Source organism: Apodemus sylvaticus, chromosome 2 (genome assembly GCF_947179515.1).
Source record: "Apodemus sylvaticus chromosome 2, mApoSyl1.1, whole genome shotgun sequence".
Lineage (NCBI taxonomy): Eukaryota > Metazoa > Chordata > Mammalia > Rodentia > Muridae > Apodemus > Apodemus sylvaticus.
The window spans coordinates 99,518,160-99,538,108 of NC_067473.1; the positions used below are offsets into that span (position 1 = coordinate 99,518,160).

The following is a 19,949-nucleotide window of genomic DNA, read 5'->3' on the forward strand; positions in this document are numbered from 1 at the left end:
ACAAATTGGGAAAAGATCTTCACCAATCCTACATCAGATAGAGGGCTAATATCCAATATATATAAAGAACTCAAGAAGTTAGACTCCAGAAATCCGAACAACCCTATTAAAAAATGGGGTACAGAGTTAAACAAAGAATTCTCACCTGAAGAAATTCGGATGGCGAAGAAGCATCTTAAAAAATGCTCAACTTCATTAGTCATTAGAGAAATGCAAATCAAAACAACCCTAAGATTTCATCTTACACCAGTCAGAATGGCTAAGATTAAAAATTCAGGAGACAGCAAGTGTTGTAGAGGGTGTGGAGAAAGAGGAACACTCCTCCACTGCTGGTGGGGCTGCAAATTGGTACAACCACTCTGGAAAGCAGTCTGGCGGTTCCTCTGAAAACTGGGCACCTCACTTCCAGAAGATCCTGCTATACCACTCCTGGGCATATACCCAGAAGATTCCCCACCGTGTAATAAGGATACATGCTCTACTATGTTCATAGCAGCCATATTTATAATTGCCAGATGCTGGAAAGAACCCAGGTATCCCTCAACAGAAGAGTGGATGCAAAAAATGTGGTATATCTACACAATGGAGTACTATTCAGCCATTAGAAACAATGAATTCATGAAATTCTTAGGCAAATGGATGGAGCTAGAGAACATCATACTAAGTGAGGTAACCCAGACTCAAAAGGTGAATCATGGTATGCACTCACTAATAAGTGGATATTAACCTAGAAAACTGAAATACCCAAAACATAATCCACACATCAAATGAGGTACAAGAAGAAAGGAGGAGTGGCCCCTGGTTCTGGAAAGACTCAGTGAAACAGTATTCAGCAAAACCAGAACGGGGAAGTGGGAAGGGGTGGGTGGGAGGACAGGGGAAGAGAAAAAGGCTTACGGGACTTTCGTGGAGTGGGGGTGCTAGAAAAGGGGAAATCATTTGAAATGTAAATAAATTATATCGAATAAAAAAATATTAAAAAAAATAGTAACAAGACAGACCTCAACAAATATAAGAATATTGAACTAATCCCATGCCTCCTATCAGATCATTATGGAGTAAAAGTGGTCTTCAATAGAAACAAAAACAACAGAAAACCCACATACACATGGAAACTGAACAATATTGTACTCAATGATACCTTGGTCAAGGAAGAAATAAAGAAAGAAATTAAAGACTTTTTAGAACTTAATGAAAATGAAGACACAACATACCCAAATCTATGGGACACAATGAAAGCAGTGCTAAGAGGAAAACTCATAACCCTGAGTACCTCCAAAAAGAAAATGGAGACAGCATACACTAACAGCTTAATGACACACCTGAAAGCCCTGGAACAAAAAGAAGCTATTTCACCCAGAAGGAGTAAAAGGCAGGAAATCATCAAACTCAGTGCCGAAATCAATCAAGTAGAAACAAAGAGAACCATTCAAAAATTGACAAAACCAGGAGCTGGTTCTTTTAGAAAATCAACAAGATAGATAAACCCTTAGCCAGACTAACCAAAGGGCACAGAGACAGTATTCAGATTAACAAACTTAGAAACAAAAAGGGAGATATAACAACAGAAATTGAGGAAATTCAAAAAATCATTAGAGCCTACTACAAAAGCCTATACTCAACACAACTGGAGAATCGGGAGGAAATGGACAGTTTCCTAAACAGATATCCCACACCAAAACTAAATCAGGATCAAATAGATCAACTAAACAGTCCCATAACACCTGAAGAAATAAAAAGGGTCATAGAAAGTCTGTCAACCAAAAACAGCACGGGACCAGATGGCTTCATTGCAGAATTCTATCAGACCTTCATAGAAGACCTAACACCAATACTCTTTAAACTATTCCACAAAATAGAAACAGAAGGAACTCTACCCAACTCATTCTATGAAGCCACAATTACGCTGATACCAAAACCACACTAAGATCCAACAAAGAAAGAGAACTTCAGGCCAATTTCTCTTATGAATATTGAGGCAAAAATACTTACTTAATAAAATTCTTGCCAACCGAATCCAAGACCACATCAAAATGATCATCCACCATGATCAAGTAGGCTTCATCCCAGGGATGCAGGGATGGTTCAATATAAGGAAATCCATCAATGCTATCCACTACATAAACAAACTCAAAGAAAAAAACCATATGATCATCTCATTAGATGCAGAAAAAGCATTTGACAAAAATTCAGCATCCTTTCATGCTAAAAGTATTGGAAAGAACAAGAATTCAAGGCCCATACCTAAACATCATTAAAGCAATATAGAGCAAACCGGTAGCCAGCATCAAACTAAAGGGAGAGAAACTTGAAGCAATCCACTAAAATCAGGGACTAGACAAGGCTGTCTTCTCTCTCCATATCTTTCAATATAGTACTTGAAGTTCTAGCTAGAGCAATTAGAAAACATAAGGAGGTCAAGGGGATACAAATTGGAAAGGAAGAAGTCAAATTATCACTATTTGCAGATGACATGATAGTCTAATTAAGTGACCTGAAAAGCTCCATCCGGGAACTCCTACAGCTGATAAACAACTTCAGCAAAGTGACTGGTTATAAAATCAGCTCAAGCAAATCAGTTGCCTTCCTCTACTCAAAGGATAAGCAAGCTGAGAAAGAAGTTAGGGAAATGACACGCTTCACAATAGCCACAAACAATATAAAATATCTTGGTGTGACTCTAACCAAACAAGTGAAAGATCTATATGACAAGAACTTCAGGTTTCTGAAGAAGGAAATCAAAGAAGACCTCAGAAAATGGAAACGTCTGCCATGCTCATGGATCGGCAGGATTAATATAGTTAAAATGGCCATCTTGCCAAAAGCAATCTACAGATTCAATGCAATCCCCATCAAAATCCCAACTCAGTTCTTCACAGAGTTAGAAAAAGCAATTCTCAAATTCATCTGGAATAACAAAAAACCCAGGATAGCTAAAACTATTCTCAACAACAAAAGAAATGCTGGGAGAATCAGTATCCCTGACCACAAGCAATACTACAGAGCAATAGTATTAAAAACTGCATGGTATTTGTACAGTAACAGGCAGGCGGATCAATGGAACAGGATTGAAGATCCAGAAAAGAACCAACACACCTATGGCCTCTTGATTCTCGACAAAGGGGCTGAAAACATCCAATGGAAAAAAGATAGCCTTATCAACAAATGGTGCTGGTTCAACTGGAGGTCAGCATGCAGAAGAATGCGAATTGATCCATCCTTGTCTACTTGTACTAAGCTCAACTCCAAATAGATCAAGGACCTCCACATAAAGCCAGACACTGTGAAGCTAGTAGAAAAGAAACTGGGGAAGACCCTTGAGGACATTGGTACAGGGGGAAAGTATCTGAAGAGATCACCAATAGTGTATGCTCTAAGATCAAGAATTGACAAATGGGACCTCATAAAAATACAATGTTTCTGTAAGGCAAAGGACACCATCAAAAGGACAAATCGGGAACCAACAAATTGGGAAAAGATCTTCACCAACCCTACATCAGATAGAGGGCTAATATCCAATATATACAAAGAACTCAAGAAGTTAGACCCCAGAAAACCACATTTCATCTGAAGAACTTCGGATGGCAGAGAAGCATCTTAAAAAACGTTCAACTTCATTAGTCATTAGGGAAATGCAAATCAAACCAACCCTGAGATTTCACCTTACATCAGTCAGAATGGCTAAGATTAAAAATTCAAGAGACAGCAGGTGTTGGTGTAGATGTGGAGAAAGAGGAACACTCTTCCACAGCTGGTGGGGTTGCAAATTGTTACAACCACTCTGGAAATCAGTCTGGTGGTTCCTCTGAAAACTGGGCACATCACTTCCAGAAGATCCTGCTATACCACTCCTGGGCATATACCCAGAAGATTCCCCAGCATGTCTAAGGATACATGCTCCACTATGTTCATAGCCGCCCTATTTATAATAGCCAGAAGCTGGAAAGAACCCAGGTATCCCTCAACAGAAGAATGGATGCAAAAATGTGGTATATATACACAATGGAATACTATTCAGCCATTAGAAACAATGAATTTATGATATTTTTAGGCAAATGGATGGAACTGGAGAACATCATGCTAAGTGAGGTAACCCAGTTTTTGTTATTCCAGATGAATTTGAGAATTGCTCTTTCTAACTCCATGAAGAATTGAGTTGGGATTTTGATGGGTATTGCGTTGAATCTGTATATTGCTTTTGGCAAAATGGCCATTTTAACTATATTAATCCTGCCGATCCATGTGCATGGGAAGTTTCTTGGTATCTTTTTTAAAACTTCTTGAATTCACTGATGAAGTTGATGTTGTTCTTTTACATTCTCTGTCCCGTGATTCGTCTAGGTAATTCTCATTGACAAACAACCCCACAGTACATGTAGGTTTTGGGGAAAAGATGCCTGATTGATCTTTAAAAGTGATGGTAATCTTGCAATGAGATCTGAGCATGTGAATATTTGTTAGTTCTAAGTTAACATGTACAAAGCACCTTGAGGCAGAAGAGAGTGTGGGATGGATGATTGAGTCTAAAGGCTTTAAATGGCTTGGGAGAAATAAGTCATGTAAACATATGGTATATAGCCATGCAATGGTGTTCCCTGTCCAAGTCTTGAATGGCAGGTTAGATGTGGCTCAGAAAAGATGTTAATGTTATGTGGGAGTGTCCAATATGTGAATGTATAGGCAAGAATGGTCCTGTCAGAAGCCTAGACATTGCTTGCTGCACAGGTGTGGGTGACCAACCAAATTTGTCACAATATATGTAAGACCAGGGCTAGGTCTGTTTTTCTGAGTAAAGTTGTGGCTCAATAGGGTCAGGGAAATTCCTAGGATTACCCTGTGGGAAAGGGTGTGGGAGATCTGGCTGATTGTAAAAGTTTTGTATTTTATTTTCACCCAATTTTAGGAACTGTAAAATTCTTTTCCTAATTTACACCTTAAAAGAAATACTGTTCATTCTAATGATGACTATTTCCTGTGACACTGTGTGCTTCATATGCATTCTATTGCTATTGGTATCCACCATTATTACATTGTGGTAATAGAGAATGCATAATATTAGTTTACTTTTCCTATGATTATTGATACCTGTTTCACATCCTAATACATGGTAGAATTTGAGGAGCTAATGAGAAGAAATTTCAGAAAAATTCCAGGAGCTAATGAGAAGAAAGGCATTCTTACTGGGCATTCTTGAATTTCTTCTAAGTCCATTTGATTTATGGTTTCATTTAAATTATAGTCTCCAATGTTTGATTTTATTTAGATATTTTTATTAATTAATTATTTTATTTATTTACATCTCAAATGTTATCCCCCATCCCAGTTTCCCCTGGAAGAGTTCTTCCCCAATTCTCCCTCTCCTTCACCTTTGAGAGGGTACCAACTCCACAGCATTCCCCATTCCTGGAGTAAAAGTCTCTACAAGATTAGATGTACCCTCTCCTACTGAGACCAGACAAGGGAGGCTTCTGCTACATATGTGTTGGGAGCCTTGGACCAGACTCTGTATGATCTTTGGTTGGTGTTTTAAGATTTGTGAACTCCCAGGGATCCAGGTTAGTTGACACTGTAGGTCTTCCTATGGCATTGCCATCTATCTTAGTTATGGTTTCCATTGCTGTGAAGAGACAGCATGATCAAGTCAACTCTTATAAAGGATAACATTTCATAGGGGATACTTTACAGATGGATTGGCTTAGAGTTTGCATCTTTATCCAAAGGCAAACTGGAGAAGACTGTTTCCAGGCAGCAAGGAGGAGGGTCTCAAACAAAGACCAACTTCACAGTGATACACATCTTCCAACAAGGCTACACCTCCTAATAATGCCATTTCCATTGTCAAGCACATAAAAACCACTGCACCGTCCCATTTATTTGTTCCAATCCTTCCCCTAACTCTTCTATATGGCTCCTCAAGCTCAGTCCAATGCTTAGCTGTAAGTATCTGCATCTATCTCAGTCAGTTGTAGAACCTCCCAGAGGGCAGCAATGCTAGGCTCTTGTCTGCAAGCATAGCAGAGTATCAGTAATAGTGACAGGGTTTCATGCCTACCTGTGGGATGGATCACAAGTAAGGTTGGTCATTGGTTAGTCATGACTTCAGTCTGCTCCATTTTTGTTCCTAAATTTCTGTAGACAGGAACAATTTTAGGTCAAAATTTTGAAGGTGATTTTATGTCTCCATCCCTCCACTGGGCCCTGTCTAACTTCTCTAGGTAGTCTCTTCAGGTTACATCTCCCCACTATTAGTAATTTTGGCTTGGAACACCCAGAAAAGGCCCTAGGAGTCTCCCTTATGTTAGTTCTCTGGGACTTTCTATATTTCCATTCATTCTCTTGACACTCTGGCTTCTCTCCTGTATCCCCTTCTTTTCCCTTCCTCATGCCCTCTCCCCGCCAGGTCCATCCCTCCCTCTGCATTGCATGATTATTTTGTTCCCCTTCAAAGAGACATTTAAGCATCTTCACCTAGGCTTTCCTTCTTATTTAACCGCTTATGTTCTGAGTTGTATTGGGGACATTCTGTACTTCTTGGCTAATATCCACTTATCAGTGAGTGCACACAAGTCATGTCCTTTTGAGTCTGGGTGACTCTCTTAGGATGATATGTTCTAGTTCCATACATTTGCCTGAAAAATTCATAATGCCATCTTTCCTAATAGATGAACAGTATTCTATTTTATAAATGAACTACAACTTCTGTTATTGATGCTATGACATGCTTGCATATAGGTTCATAGCATGACTGCCCTGTGAGAGTTTTTACCAGCAGCTGACTGAGACAGATGCAAATAATTGCACACAAACACTGGAGTAAAGTCAGTGGCCCCTATGTTTAAATTAGGAGAAGGATTGAAAAAGCTGAAGATAGGAAGGAAGGAACAAACATGGCTTGTCCTTGTCCCATTCTCCTTCTCTGGATTCCTCTTTGATGAGCTGAATATCAGTCTCTGGCTGTCCAGATATTCAGCCTTGTATTTAACCCATAGCAGTGAAGCAAGACTAACATGGACTGAAACTGTGACATAAAATAAATGATCCTCTCTTTGTCATAGTGCATTGTCACAGTGAAGAAACAACATACTAAGCAAAAAACATGCAAGCCAGTGATTTTCCTCAGATGCAGCTGGCACATCTGTGCTCACACTATAGAGTGAGGCACTGGAATCAAGCTATGAAGAACCTATTCACATGCAAATTAATGTAAGATATTTGGAGTTCTCAAACAACTATTTGTAAACATGTTCTATCTCTGAGTTTCACAATGGTGCCCAAGGCAATGTGTAATGGCCCATACCATTGATCACAGTGCTTAGAAAGTGGTAGGTGGAATTTTATGACAGCAAAATCCACTTTCCTGTTTAACAGGCCATGATACTTTCTCTCAAAAACAAATAACAAGAACAAAATATGTCTTCAATTAATTATTAATTAATATATGTTAGGGATTAGTTAACATATTGATTTATTGAAATACAAAGTATTTCCCTCAATAAATATTAAACACTGTTAATCATTAAGACAGAAAAACAAACTTGATTCCCATGAAACAAAACCATATTTGCCATTAATGTCGTGCAGTATAAAATGAGTTATCACAGTCTTCACATTGGGAAAGTAGATGAGAAAACACAAGAGGCAGATATGGCCTAGGAATAGGAAGATCAGATATGTTGTTTAAGGAGTCACACATGAGGCTTTCTCTGATGTTTGAATCATACATTTTAATAGATTCATAAAAGCCTGTGTGTGTGTGTGTGTGTGTGTGTGTGTGTGTGTGTGTTTGTGTGTGCATATGTGTGTGTATGTGTGTGTGTGCACAAACACAAGCACATATATGTTTGTCACCTAGAAATAGGTGGAAGACAAGGGATTGGAAGTATGTTAGTTGGAGGGAAAGGTGGTGAGAGAAAGAATAAACAAGGAGAAAGAATATCGTCAAAATACATGAAAAACTTTTTATATATTTGCTTTATGAAACTTAACTTTATATATGGAAATAAAGAAAGTTAACCAAAAGGACAACATGAGGGAAATTGCCATGAGTACAAAAGGAGATCACTCAGAGCTGAGCTAAGCAAAAGACAAGTTCTCTTCTGTATCTTCCAGTAGGAATATGCCAGACAGGCTCTTGATTTAACTCATGGAGACTCACGTTGGAACTTTTCATTCCAGAATATAAGATAATAAATTTGACATATTCAATACACAGAATCTAAGAATGAGAAATTTAAAAAGATACAAATGTCTTTACATCACTTTTGCCATGAGGACTTTCCAAGTCAAAGGATCTGTTAATTAATTTACTACAAAACTTGACAAAAGTTAGGCATAGCACCTGTAGGCAGAAGGGGATACAAGGTACAGGCAGCTGATTAGAATCTCAGAAGAGGTTTGTGTAAGAGGCTGAAGCACTGTTGGAGGAGAGCTGCTGTACTGCTGACAATAGTAAACTGCCAGGTATTCAGCCTGCACACTGCTGATTGTCAGAGTGAAATCTGTCCCATAGCCACTGCCTGTGAAGCTATCAGAGGCCCCAGTAAACTGGTTGGATGCTCCAGAGATAAGCAGTTTAGGAGAAAGACCAGGCTTTTGTTCATACCAAACTACAGAATTATACACATTCTAACTGGCCTTGCAGTTCAAGGTGATACTTTCTCCTACCAAAGTGCATATGGATTTGTAAGACTGGGTCATTACAATGTCTCCATCAACACCTGCAATCCGAAATAGATAACAAGTATACACTTATACAAAGTCTTTGTGATACAAATCTTAGAATCCAAACTGTCTTTTCTAATGCCTTTCTCTGCATACTATTTGCTTCCTATAGAAAATAGCTATTTCTCTACAAATGAATTACAGTTAAGATATTATAATACTTTTAAATGTCTCACCTGACAACCACAGCAATGCAAATATGAAGGCCTGAGTCTGTGACTCCACCTTGATGCTCATACTGTTCTGAGACATTTCAGATCACTCTGCAAAGGCCTGGTTTATAAATCATGGACAGATGGGCTGGCCTCTAGGGATCTATGCAAAGCAGTCATCAAATACAGATGTAAATTGCCTGGACAGTGCTGTATGAGATCATCCGGGTCAAATCAAAAGCCAAAAGTACTATCACAGACAGGAGGCAATCACTGGGAAGGAAGCCAACATAGAAGCTCAAGGACGAATTTAAAGCTCCGAAACCCCACAAGTGTGTAGATGCTCTCATGACAGGCTTCCATTATAAATCAAAAGATGAGTTTTACAGAAATAGTAGTATAACAACCTTTGATTCAATCCTAAGGAAACAATAAATCCTGTACAACAACAACAAAATAAACAGGGGAAGTGGAAAAAAGAACAGAAAAAATAACTGAAAGTGGTAGAGGAAGGGAATGAAAGAAAAGGATAGAGAAAAGAGGGAATATTGATGTGGGGAGGTAAGAGAATTGTGGAGGTCAGTCCCTGCAGCCACCACCACAGGATTTACTTTGTGCTACCTCTAGTCAGCTTTTGCAGTTGGCTGACAGCTGGGCACTCCAATGGGTTCAGCAGCAGCATCTCCATGGGTCCAGCCAGATGTGCCCCTGTGCTGTGAGTGTTTCCAATGCTCCAAAGGTACAGCATTTAAAGTTCATGGATAAGTTGGCCTTGTGAGGAGCAGGTGATAATCTAATTCCAACTCTAGGTTTTCTGTAGGCACATCGAGAACCATGAGCAGCTTTACTAAGGAAGAGTTTGACTGCCATATTCTTGATGAAGGCTTTATTTACTGCTAAGGACATTCTGGATCAAAAAAAAATTAAAAGTCTCTTCCTCTGAAGTTAAGGATGCTTCTATTTTGTGAACCTTGGAGACATTCTAAAGAAGCATGTGAAATAGCTAAAGATCTTCCCCATATTACTCTCTTTTGCACAGTCAGGTGTAATGACAGCAGAGCCAGAGTGAGTGCCACAGTTGCTATCGGGGAAGGATTTGACTGTGCAAACAAGACTGAAATACAGTTGGTGCAGGGCCTTGGGGTGCCCACAGAGAGGATTATCTATGCAAGTCCTTGTACCCAAGTGTCTCCAATCAAGAATTCTACCAGTGTCAGAGTCCAGATGTTGACTTATGACAGTGAAATTGAATTTATGAAAGTCACCAGAGCACATCTAAAGGCAAAGTGGGGTTTGTGGATTGCCACTGACAATTCCAAAGCTGTTTGTCACCTCAGTGATAAGTTTAGTGCCACACTCAAAACCAGCAGGCTTGTCTTGGAATGAGCAAAAGAGCTAAATGTTGTCATCATTGGTGTCAGCTTCCCTGTGGGCAGTGCTTGTACTGGCAAAGAAACCTTTGTGCAGGCAGTGTCAGATGTCCACTGTGTATTTGACATGCTAACAGAAGCTGGTTTCAATATCTGCTTGATATTGGTGGTGACTTTCCTGGACCTGAAGATACATAGCTGAAATGTGAAAAGATAATGAGTGTGGTTAACCCAGCTCTGGACAAGAACTTGCCGTCAGACTCTGGAAGGAGAATTATAATTCTGCTGAGCCTGACAGTATGATCAGCTTTCACACTTAGAGTCAACATCATTGCCAAAGAAAACATGTGGAAGGAACAGACCACCTTGGATGATGAAGATGAGTCAAATGAGCAAACCTTCACGTATGATGTGAATAATGGATTTTATGGATCATTTAACTCAATTTTATATTATTATGCACAGCCCTGCTGCAGAAGAGAACCAATTCAGGTGAGAAGTATTATCCAGTGTCTGGGGACCAACATGTGTTGACCTTGATCAGATCATTGAGCAGTGCTGTACACTGCCTGAAATGCATGTGGGTGATTGGATGCTGTTTGAGAAAATGGGTACATACACTGTTGCTACTGTTTATACTTTCTTATTTTTATTTTTTTTAATTTTCTATATTCTTTGTTTGCATTCCAAATGATTTCCCCATTTCAGATTCTCTCCTCTCCATAAGCCCCATAAGCCTGTTCTCCAATCAAACCCAACCCATTTCTCTGTCCTGGTAATCTCCTACATTGCTGCATCAAGCATTTCCAGGACCTGGGCCCTCTCCTTCCTTCTTCCTGGAAATGATTTGATATGGGCATTGTGTTTTGAGTATTCTGAGCTTCTGGGCTAATATCCACTTATTAGTGACTGCATTCCATGTTGTTCCTTTGTGAATGGGTTAACTCACTTCAGATGATATTTTCCAGTTCCAATCATTTCCCTAAGAATTTCATGAATTCATTGTTTCTAATTGCTGAGTAGTATTCCATTGTGTAAATATACCACATTTTCTGCATCCATTCCTCCACTGAGGGACATCTGGGTTCTTTCCAGCTTCTGGATAATATAAATAAGGCTGCTATGAACATAATGGAGCATGTGTCTTTATTGCATACCGGGGTATCCTCTGGATATATGCCCATGAGTGGTATAGCAGGGTCCTCCGGAAGTGTCACATCCAGTTTTCTGAGGAACTGCCAGACTGATTTCCAGTGTGGTTGTACCAGATTGCAATCCCACCAGCAGTGGAGGTGTGTTCCTTTTTCTCAACATCCTCACAAACACCTGCTGTCTCCTGAGATATTAATCTTACCATTCTGACTGGTGTGAGGTAAAATCTCAGGGTTATTTTGATTTGCATTTCCTAATGACTAATGATGTTGAACATTTCTTAAGATGCTTCTCAGACATTTGACATTCTTTAGGTGAAAATTCTTTGTTTAGCTCTGTACCCAATTTTAATAGAGTTATTTGGTTCTTGGGAGTCTAATTTCTTGAGTTCTTTGTATATATTGGATATCAGCCCTCTGTTGGATGTAGGGTTGGTGAAAACATTTTCCCAATTTGTTGGTTGCCATTTTGTCCTTTTGACAGTGTCCTTTGCCTTACAGAAACTGTAATTTTACGAGGTCCCATTTATCAATTCTTGATCATTTCTTTTCTATTAGTTTCAGTGTGTCTGGTTTTATGTGGAAGTCCTTGGTCCATTTGGAGTTGAGCTTAGTACAAGGAGACAATAAAGGATCAATTTGCATTCTTCTGCATGCTGACCTTCAGTTGAACGGGCACCATTTGTTGAAAAGGATATCTTTTTTCCACTGGATGGTTGTAGCACCTATGTCAAAGATCAAGTGACCATAGATGTGTGGGTTCATTTCTGGGTCTTCAATTCTATTCCATTGATCTACCTGCCTGTCACTGTACCAATACCATTCAATTTTTAACACTATTGATCTGTAGTACTGCTTAAGGTACAGTATATTGACTCCCCCAGAAGTTCTCTTACTGTTGAGAATAGTTTTAGCTATCCTAGGATTTTTTGTTATACCGGAGGAATTTGTGAATTACTCTTTCTAACTCTATGAAGACTTGAGTTGGAATTTTGATGGGGATTGCATTGAATTTATATATTGCTTTTGGCAATATGGCCATTTTTTGATATTAATCCTGCCAACCCAAGAGCACTTGAGATCTTTCCATTTACTGAGTTCTTCGATTTCTTTCTTCAGAGATTTGAAGCTCTTGTCATACAGATTTTTCACTTGTTTGATTAGAGTCACCCCAAGATATTTTATATTGTTTGTGACTATTTTGAAGGCAGTCATTTTCCCAATTTCTTTCTCACCCTGTTTATCTTTTAATATAGGAAGGCTATTGATTTGCTTGAGCTGATTTTATTTTCGGCCATTTGGCTAAAGTTGTTTATCAGCTATGGGAGTTCTCTAGTGGAGTTTTTTGGGTCACTTAAGTATACTATCATATCATCTGCCAATAGTGATAACTTGACTTTCTCCTTTCCTATTTGTATCCCTTTGACCCCCTTTTCTTGTCTAATAGCTCTAGCTAGAAATTTAAGAACTATATTGAATACCTATGCAGAGAGAGGGCAGCTTTGTCTTGCCCCTGATTTCAGTGGGATTGCTTCAAGTTTCTCTCTGTTTAGTTTGATGTTTGCTACTGGATTGCTGTATATTGCTTTTACTATGTTTAGATATGGGCACTGGATTCCCAATCTTTCTGAAACTTTTAGCATGAAAGGATGATGAATTTTGTCAAATGATTTTTCAGCATTTAATAAAAAGACCATGTGGTTCTTTTCTTTCAGTTTGTACATGTAGTGGATTACTTTGATGGGTTTCCATATACTGAACCATCCTTGCATCCCTGGGATGAAGCCTACTTGATCACGGTGAATGATCATTTTGATGTGTTTTTGGATTCAGTTGGCAAGAATTTTATTGTGTATTTTTGCATTGATATTCATAAGGGAAATTGTTCTGAAGTTTTCTTTGTTGGATCTTCGTGTAGTTTTGATAGCAGTGTAATTGTGGCTTCATAGAACAGGTTGGGTAGTGTTACTTCTGTTTCTATTTTGCGGAATAGTTTGAGGAGAATTGGTGTTAAGTCTTCTTGAAAGTCTGGTAGTATTCTGCACTAAAAGTATCTTGTCCTGTGCTTTTTTTGTTTGTTTCAATGGCTACTCCTATTTCTTTAGGGGTTATGGGAATGTTTAGATGTTCTATTTGATCCTGATTTAATTTAGATATTTGTTATCTGTCTAGGAAATAGTCCATTTCATCCAGATTCTCCAATTGTGTTTAGTAAGGTTTTTGTATTTGGATTTGATGATTTTTTTGAATTTTCTCAGTTTCTGTTATTATATCTCCCTTTTCATTTCTGATTTTGTTAATTTGGATACTGTCTCTATGCCCTCTGGTTAGTCTGGCTAAGGGTTTATCAATTTGTTGATTTTCTCAAAGAACCAGCTCCTAGTTTTGTTGATTCTTTGTATAGTTTTTTTTTTTTGTTTGTTTTTTTGTTTTTTTTTTGTTTGTTTGTTCCGACTTGGTTGACTTCAGCGCTGAGTTTGATGAATTCCTACCTTCTTCCCCTCTTGGGTGAATTAGTTTCTTTCTGTTCCAGAGCTTTCAGGTGTCCCATTAAGATGCTAGTGTATGCTCTCTACAGTATATTTTTGAAGGCACTCAGGGTTTTCCTCTTATCACTGCTTTCATTGTGTCATAAGTTTGGGTATGATGTGCTTTCATTTTCAATAAATTCTAGAAAGTCTTTGAATTCTTACTTATTTCTTCCTTGACCAACGTACCATTGAGTAGAGCATTGTTCACCTTCCATGTGTATGTGGACTTTCTGTTGTTTTTGTTGCTACTGAAGACCACTCTTAATCCATTGTGATCTGTGTAATCACATGTGTAGGAGGCATGTGATTATTTCAATCTTCCTATATCTGTCCAGGTATGTTTGTAGCCAATTATATGGTTGATTTTGGAAAACGTACCATGAGGTGTTGAGAAGGAGGAATATTCTTTTGATTTAGGATGAAATGTTATATATATATATATATATATATATATATATATATATATATATATATATCCATTAAATCCATTTGGTCTAAAACTTCAATTAGTTTCATTGTGTCTCTGTTTAGTTTGTGTTTCCCTGATTGGTCCATTAAGGTGAGTGGAATGTTGAAGTCATCCACAATTATTGAGTGGGGTACAATGTGTGCTTTGAGCTTTAGTAAAGTTTCCTTTATGGTTGAGGGTGCCCTTGCATTTGGAGCATAGATGTTCAGAATTGAGAGTTCTTCTTGGTGGATTATCCCTTTGATGAGTATGAAATGTCCTTCCACATCTTGCTTGATTCCTTTAGGTTGAAAGTCAGTTTTTTCCAATATTAGAACGGCTACTCCACCTTATTTTCCTGGAACCATTTGCTTGTAAAAATTGTTTTCCAGCCTTTTACTCTGAGGTAGTGTTTGTCTTTGACACTGAGGTGCATTTCCTGTATGCAGCAAAATGCTGGGTCCTGTTTACATATCCAGTCTTTAGCCTATGTCTTTTTATTAGGGAATTGAGTCCATTGATGTTAAGAGATATTAAGGAATAGTGATTGCTGCTTCCTGTCATTTTGATGCTATTTTTATGTTTGAGTGGATATCTTCTTTTGTATTTGTTGAAAGATTACTCTCTTGCTTTTTCTAGTCTGTAGCTGCCCTCTTTGTTTTGGCGTTTTCCATCTAGCATCCTTTGGAGAGCTGGATTTGTGGAAAGATATTGTGTACATTTTGTTTTATCATGGAATATCTTGTTTTCTCCATCTATGGTGATTGAGAGTTTTTCTGGGTATAGTAGACTGCACTGGCATTTATGTTCTCTTAGAGTCTGTTTGAGTTCTGCCCCGGATCTTCTAGCTTTAATGGTCTCTGGTATGAAATCTGGTGTAATTCTGATAGGTCTTCCTTTATATGTTACTTCGCCTTTTTCTCTAACTGTTTTTAATAATTATTGTTTAGTGCATTTGATGTTTTGATTATTATGTGATGGATGGTACTTCTGCTCTGGTCCATTCTGTTTGGAATTCTGAAGGCTTCTTATATGTTCATGGGCATCTCTCTTTTTAGATTAGGGAAGTTTTCTTCTCTAATTTTGTTGAAGATATTTACTTGCCCTTCAAGTTGTAAATCTTTACTCTCTTTTATACTTATAATCCTTAGGTTTGGCCTTCTCATTGTGTCCTGGATTTCCTGGATGTTTTGGATTACAAGCTTTTTGCATTTTGCATTTTCTTTAACTGTTGAGACAATGTTTTTTTATGGTATCTTCAGCACCAGAGATTCTTTCTTCTATCTCTTGTATTCTGTTGTCTATGTTTGTACCTATGACTTATGATTTCTTTCCAAGGTGGTTTATCTCCAAATTTGTCTCTCTTTGTAATTTCTTAGTTAATTCTATTTCTGTTTTTAGATCCTGGTTGTTTTTTCTCAGTTCCTTCACTTGTTTGTTTGTGTTTTCCTGTAATTCTTTAAGGGATTTTTGTGTTTCCTCTTTCAGGACTTCTGCCTTTTGACCCATGTTCTCCTGTATTTCCATAAGTGATTTTTGTGTTTCCTCTTTATGGGCTCATAACGATTGACCCATGTTCTCTATTTCTTTAAGTGATTTTTGTGTTTCCTTTTGAAGGACTCCTACCTGTTGACTCATGTTCTTTTGTATTTCATTAAGGGAGTTATTTATGCCCTTCTTGAAGTCCTCTAACAGCATCGTGATGTGTGATTTTAAGTCCAGGTTTTGCTTTTCTGGTGTGTTGGGTTATCTAGGACGTGCTGTTGTTGGGGAACTTGTTTTAGATGGAGCCATGTTGCCTTTGTCTCTGTTGGTGATGTTCTTGCATTTGCCTTTTGCCATCTGGTTATCTCTAGTGTAAGCTGGTGTTGCTGATTCTGACTGTGGTTTCTTTGTGCTCCTGGGAGACCCGTTCTCTCTGTGTATACCAGTATATAAGTACTTCTGTGAGACCTGCTCTCTCGAAATTTTATTTGGGTATGTAGCTCTGTGGCCGAGATCAACTCTAGGTGCAAGTGGCAATCGGAAGGCTCCTGTCCCAGGGTGTTCCTAGGCTCTGTGTTCTCAGGGTTTCCTGCTGTTTCCTCTGAGCAGCAGAGGTAGTCCTACTATATTGCCAGGCCTCTCTGCACTTCTGACTGGTTAGCTACCTCCGGGCATCATTTGGACGTGGTACATATCCACCCTCTGCCACCAGTGGAAGAGGGTGGTCCCAAGCTGGAAAAGGAAACTAGAAGGTTTCTGCCAGAGGGTTCAGAACAGGATCCTCTGAGCTGCAGGGCAGGTCTCACCTGTGATGACTGCCTGCTCTGATCAGCTGCGTGGATAGCTATCGTCCTATTCCACTTGGAGATGGCATGCTGTGGTAGAGGATGGCCCCAAGTTCTGAACATGGGACTCCCTCTAAGTGCAGGACTCCCTGCAGGTCAGATGCTCCCTGGCAGGATAGGTGCCCAGACATCTGTGGGGCTGCCTAGATCCTGGGTGCAGGTGGAGCCCTGGCGGGCTGTGTCCCAAGTGATCTTTCACAATGGTGTTCTCTGCATACCTGGCTGACCTCTCTGCTCGGTCACAGAAGCAAAGATTGTAGCGGCCTCACCTCTGAAAGTAGAATTCCCTCTCAGATGTTGACTTTTGACAATGAAATTGAATTGATGAAAGTCATCAGAGCACGTCCAAAGGCAAAGTGGGTTTTGTGGACTGCCATTGTAGATGCCAAAGCAGTTTGTCACCTCAGTGACAAGTTTGGTGCCACACTCAAAACCAGCAGGCTTCTTTTGGAATGAGTGAAATAGCTAATTATTGACATCTTTGGTATCACCCCCAATGGGGAAAGTGGTTGTACTGACCTGGATGCCCTCTATATGTACTTGACATGGGAACAGAAGCTGGTTCCAGCATGTACCTGCTTGATATTGGTGGTGACTTTCCTGGATCTGAAGATACAAAGCTTAAATTTGAAGAGATCACAAGTGTGATTAACCCAGCTCTGGACAAGTACTTCCCATCAGAGTCTGGAGGGAGAATCGTAGCTGAGCCTAGCAGATAGTATGATCAGTTTTCACACTTAGAGTCAACATCATTGCCAAAGAAAACATGTGGAAGGAATAAGACTGGCTCTGACAATGAAGATGAGTCAAATGAGCAAACCTTCATGTATGATGTGAATAATGGAGTTTATGGATCATTTAACTCCAATCTTTATGAACATGCACATGTGAAGGCCCTACTGCAGAAGGTGAGAAGTATTACTCATCCAGCATCTGGGGACCAACATGTGTTGACCTTGATCAGATCATTGAGCAGTGGTGTAACATGCCTGAAATGCAAGTAGATGATTGGATGCTGTTTGAGAACATGGTTACATACACTATTTCTTCTTCTACATTCAATGGGTTCCAGAGACCAAACATCACAGCCAAAGTGGCAACTCATGAAGCAGATACCAAGCCATGGCTTCCCACTGGAAGTGGAGGAGCAGGATGTTGGCACTCTGTCTGTGTCTTGTGCCCAGGAGAGCAGGATGCACCATCGCCCTGAAGCCTGTGCTTAGTGTCGATATGTAGCTGCCATTCTTGTAACTCTTGCCTGCAAGTTTAGTTTGAATTAAGGCATTTCGGGGGACCATTTAACTTAATTACTGCTAGTTTGGAATGCCTTTGTAAGAATGGGATTGGCACCAGTGCAGTATGGAAGATGAGGAGATGGGGGGCACATTTACTGTTTTCCTATGGGAAAAGAATATTTATTTTATATGAACTTTTATTCACTTTTCAGACATGACACTTTCTCGTGTGCTGCTCAGCTGCTGTGCAAGCATTTGTAACTTGGACACTGACAGAATGGGCCAAAAGCTCATGTTGTGACCCATTTTGAAAATAAAGTATCTTGAAATAATTGGGCATTGGGGAATGCTTGCAAGTTTCCATTATAGAAGGCACAAACATCTGCACAGGCAGCTGTATCACAGCAGTGAGTCTAGCCCAGCACAGCAAGAGGAGAGGTGGACAGTCAGAATGGCTAAGATTAAAAATTCAGGAGACAGCAGGTGTTGGAGAGGGTGTGGAGAAAGAGGAACACTCCTCCACTGCTGGTGGGGTTGCAAATTGGTACAACCATTCTGGAAATAAATCTGGCAGTTCCTCCGAATAGTGGGCATCTCAGTTCCAGAAGATCCTGCTATACCACTCCTGGGCATATACCCAGAGGATTCCCCACCATGTAATAAGGATACATGCTCTACTATGTTCATAGCAGCCCTACTTATAATTGCCAGATGCTGGAAAGAACCCAGGTATCCCTCAACAGAAGAGTGGATGCAAAAAATGTGGTATATCTACACAATGGAGTACTATTCAGCCATTAGAAACAATGAATTCATGAAATTCTTAGGCAAATGGATGGAGCTAGAGAACATCATACTAAGTGAGGTAACCCAGACTCAAAAGGTGAATCATGGTATGCACTCACTAATAAGTGGATATTAACCTAGAAAACTGGAATACCCAAAACATAATCTACACATCAAATGAGGTACAAGAAGAAAGGAAGAGTGGCCCCTTGTTCTGGAAAGACTCAGTGAAGCAGTATTCGGCAAAACCAGAATGGGGAAGTGGGAAGGGGTGGGTGGGAGGACAGGGGGAGAGAAGGGGGCTTACGGGACTTTCGGGGAGTGGGGAGCTAGAAAAGGGGAAATCATTTGAAATGTAAATAAAAAATATATCGAATAAAAAAATTAAAAACAAAAGAGGAGAGGTGGATGGCACAAGACTGTGACGTACAGCATCATTCTGCGTAGCCGATGCCAAGTGTGTGCAATTGGCTATTACCTTTGGTGTCCAGAGTCTGTTGGTAAGAATTGTCTGCCTGGTTACCTGTTGGCCTGGTCACTTCCTTTGGAGGGCATTTGAGGCTTTTTGAACATTGAGTGCAGAAATCCCTGTTTGTTCCCTCAAACCTTGACTTCACCTGTATTACCACCTAGTAATAATTGAATGTATCCTATATAGCATTTGGGAGTCAACTTCTTATAATGAATTCAGCAACAGGAGAGAGAGAGGAGAGAGAGAGAGAGAGAGAGAGAGAGAGAGAGAGAGAGAGAGAGAGAGAGAGAGACAGAGACAGAGACAGAGAGAGAGAGAGAGAGAGGTGGAGAGGAAAGAAGAAATGGAAATATCGTTTTTAAAAAATATTTGGGGATGGAGACTCAACTCAGTTAAAAGCACTTGCTTCTCTTATAAAAGACTCAGGCTTGGTTCATTCGAAGCATCCACATGATGAATCTTAGCCATTTATAATTCCACTTAATCACAAATGTGATACACATATATACAAACATACATACATGCATACACATACAGACAGATACACATAAGTACATATAATTTGAGATATGAGCCCTGAGCTTCTGCTCCAGCTACCACATCTTCCACCTGCTGCCTTCTTTCTGCTTTCATACAGTATAGCTCTCTGAAAGTCCAAATGAACCCTTTCTTTTTTAATTGGATACATTATTTATTTACACTTCAAATGTTATCACCTTTCCCAGTTTCCCCTCTGCAAAACCCCATCCCATT

General features: G+C 39.4%; 2 pseudogenes and 1 gene segment (V, D, J or C); 2 read left to right on the forward strand and 1 right to left on the reverse strand.

Annotated features, from left to right (window-relative positions):
• LOC127678018 (immunoglobulin kappa variable 4-1-like) overlaps window positions 1-8,959 on the reverse strand; it is a 479,901-nt gene extending 470,942 nt beyond the window's left edge. The window contains 1 exon segment of the V gene segment in view: window positions 8,898-8,959. Within this exon segment, the coding sequence occupies window positions 8,898-8,958 (61 nt within the window).
• Window positions 8,960-9,824: 865 nt separating this feature from the next.
• LOC127678019 (ornithine decarboxylase-like) lies at window positions 9,825-10,777 on the forward strand (annotated as a pseudogene).
• Window positions 10,778-16,997: 6,220 nt separating this feature from the next.
• Window positions 16,998-17,926, forward strand: LOC127678020 (ornithine decarboxylase-like; annotated as a pseudogene).
• Window positions 17,927-19,949: the final 2,023 nt, after the last annotated feature.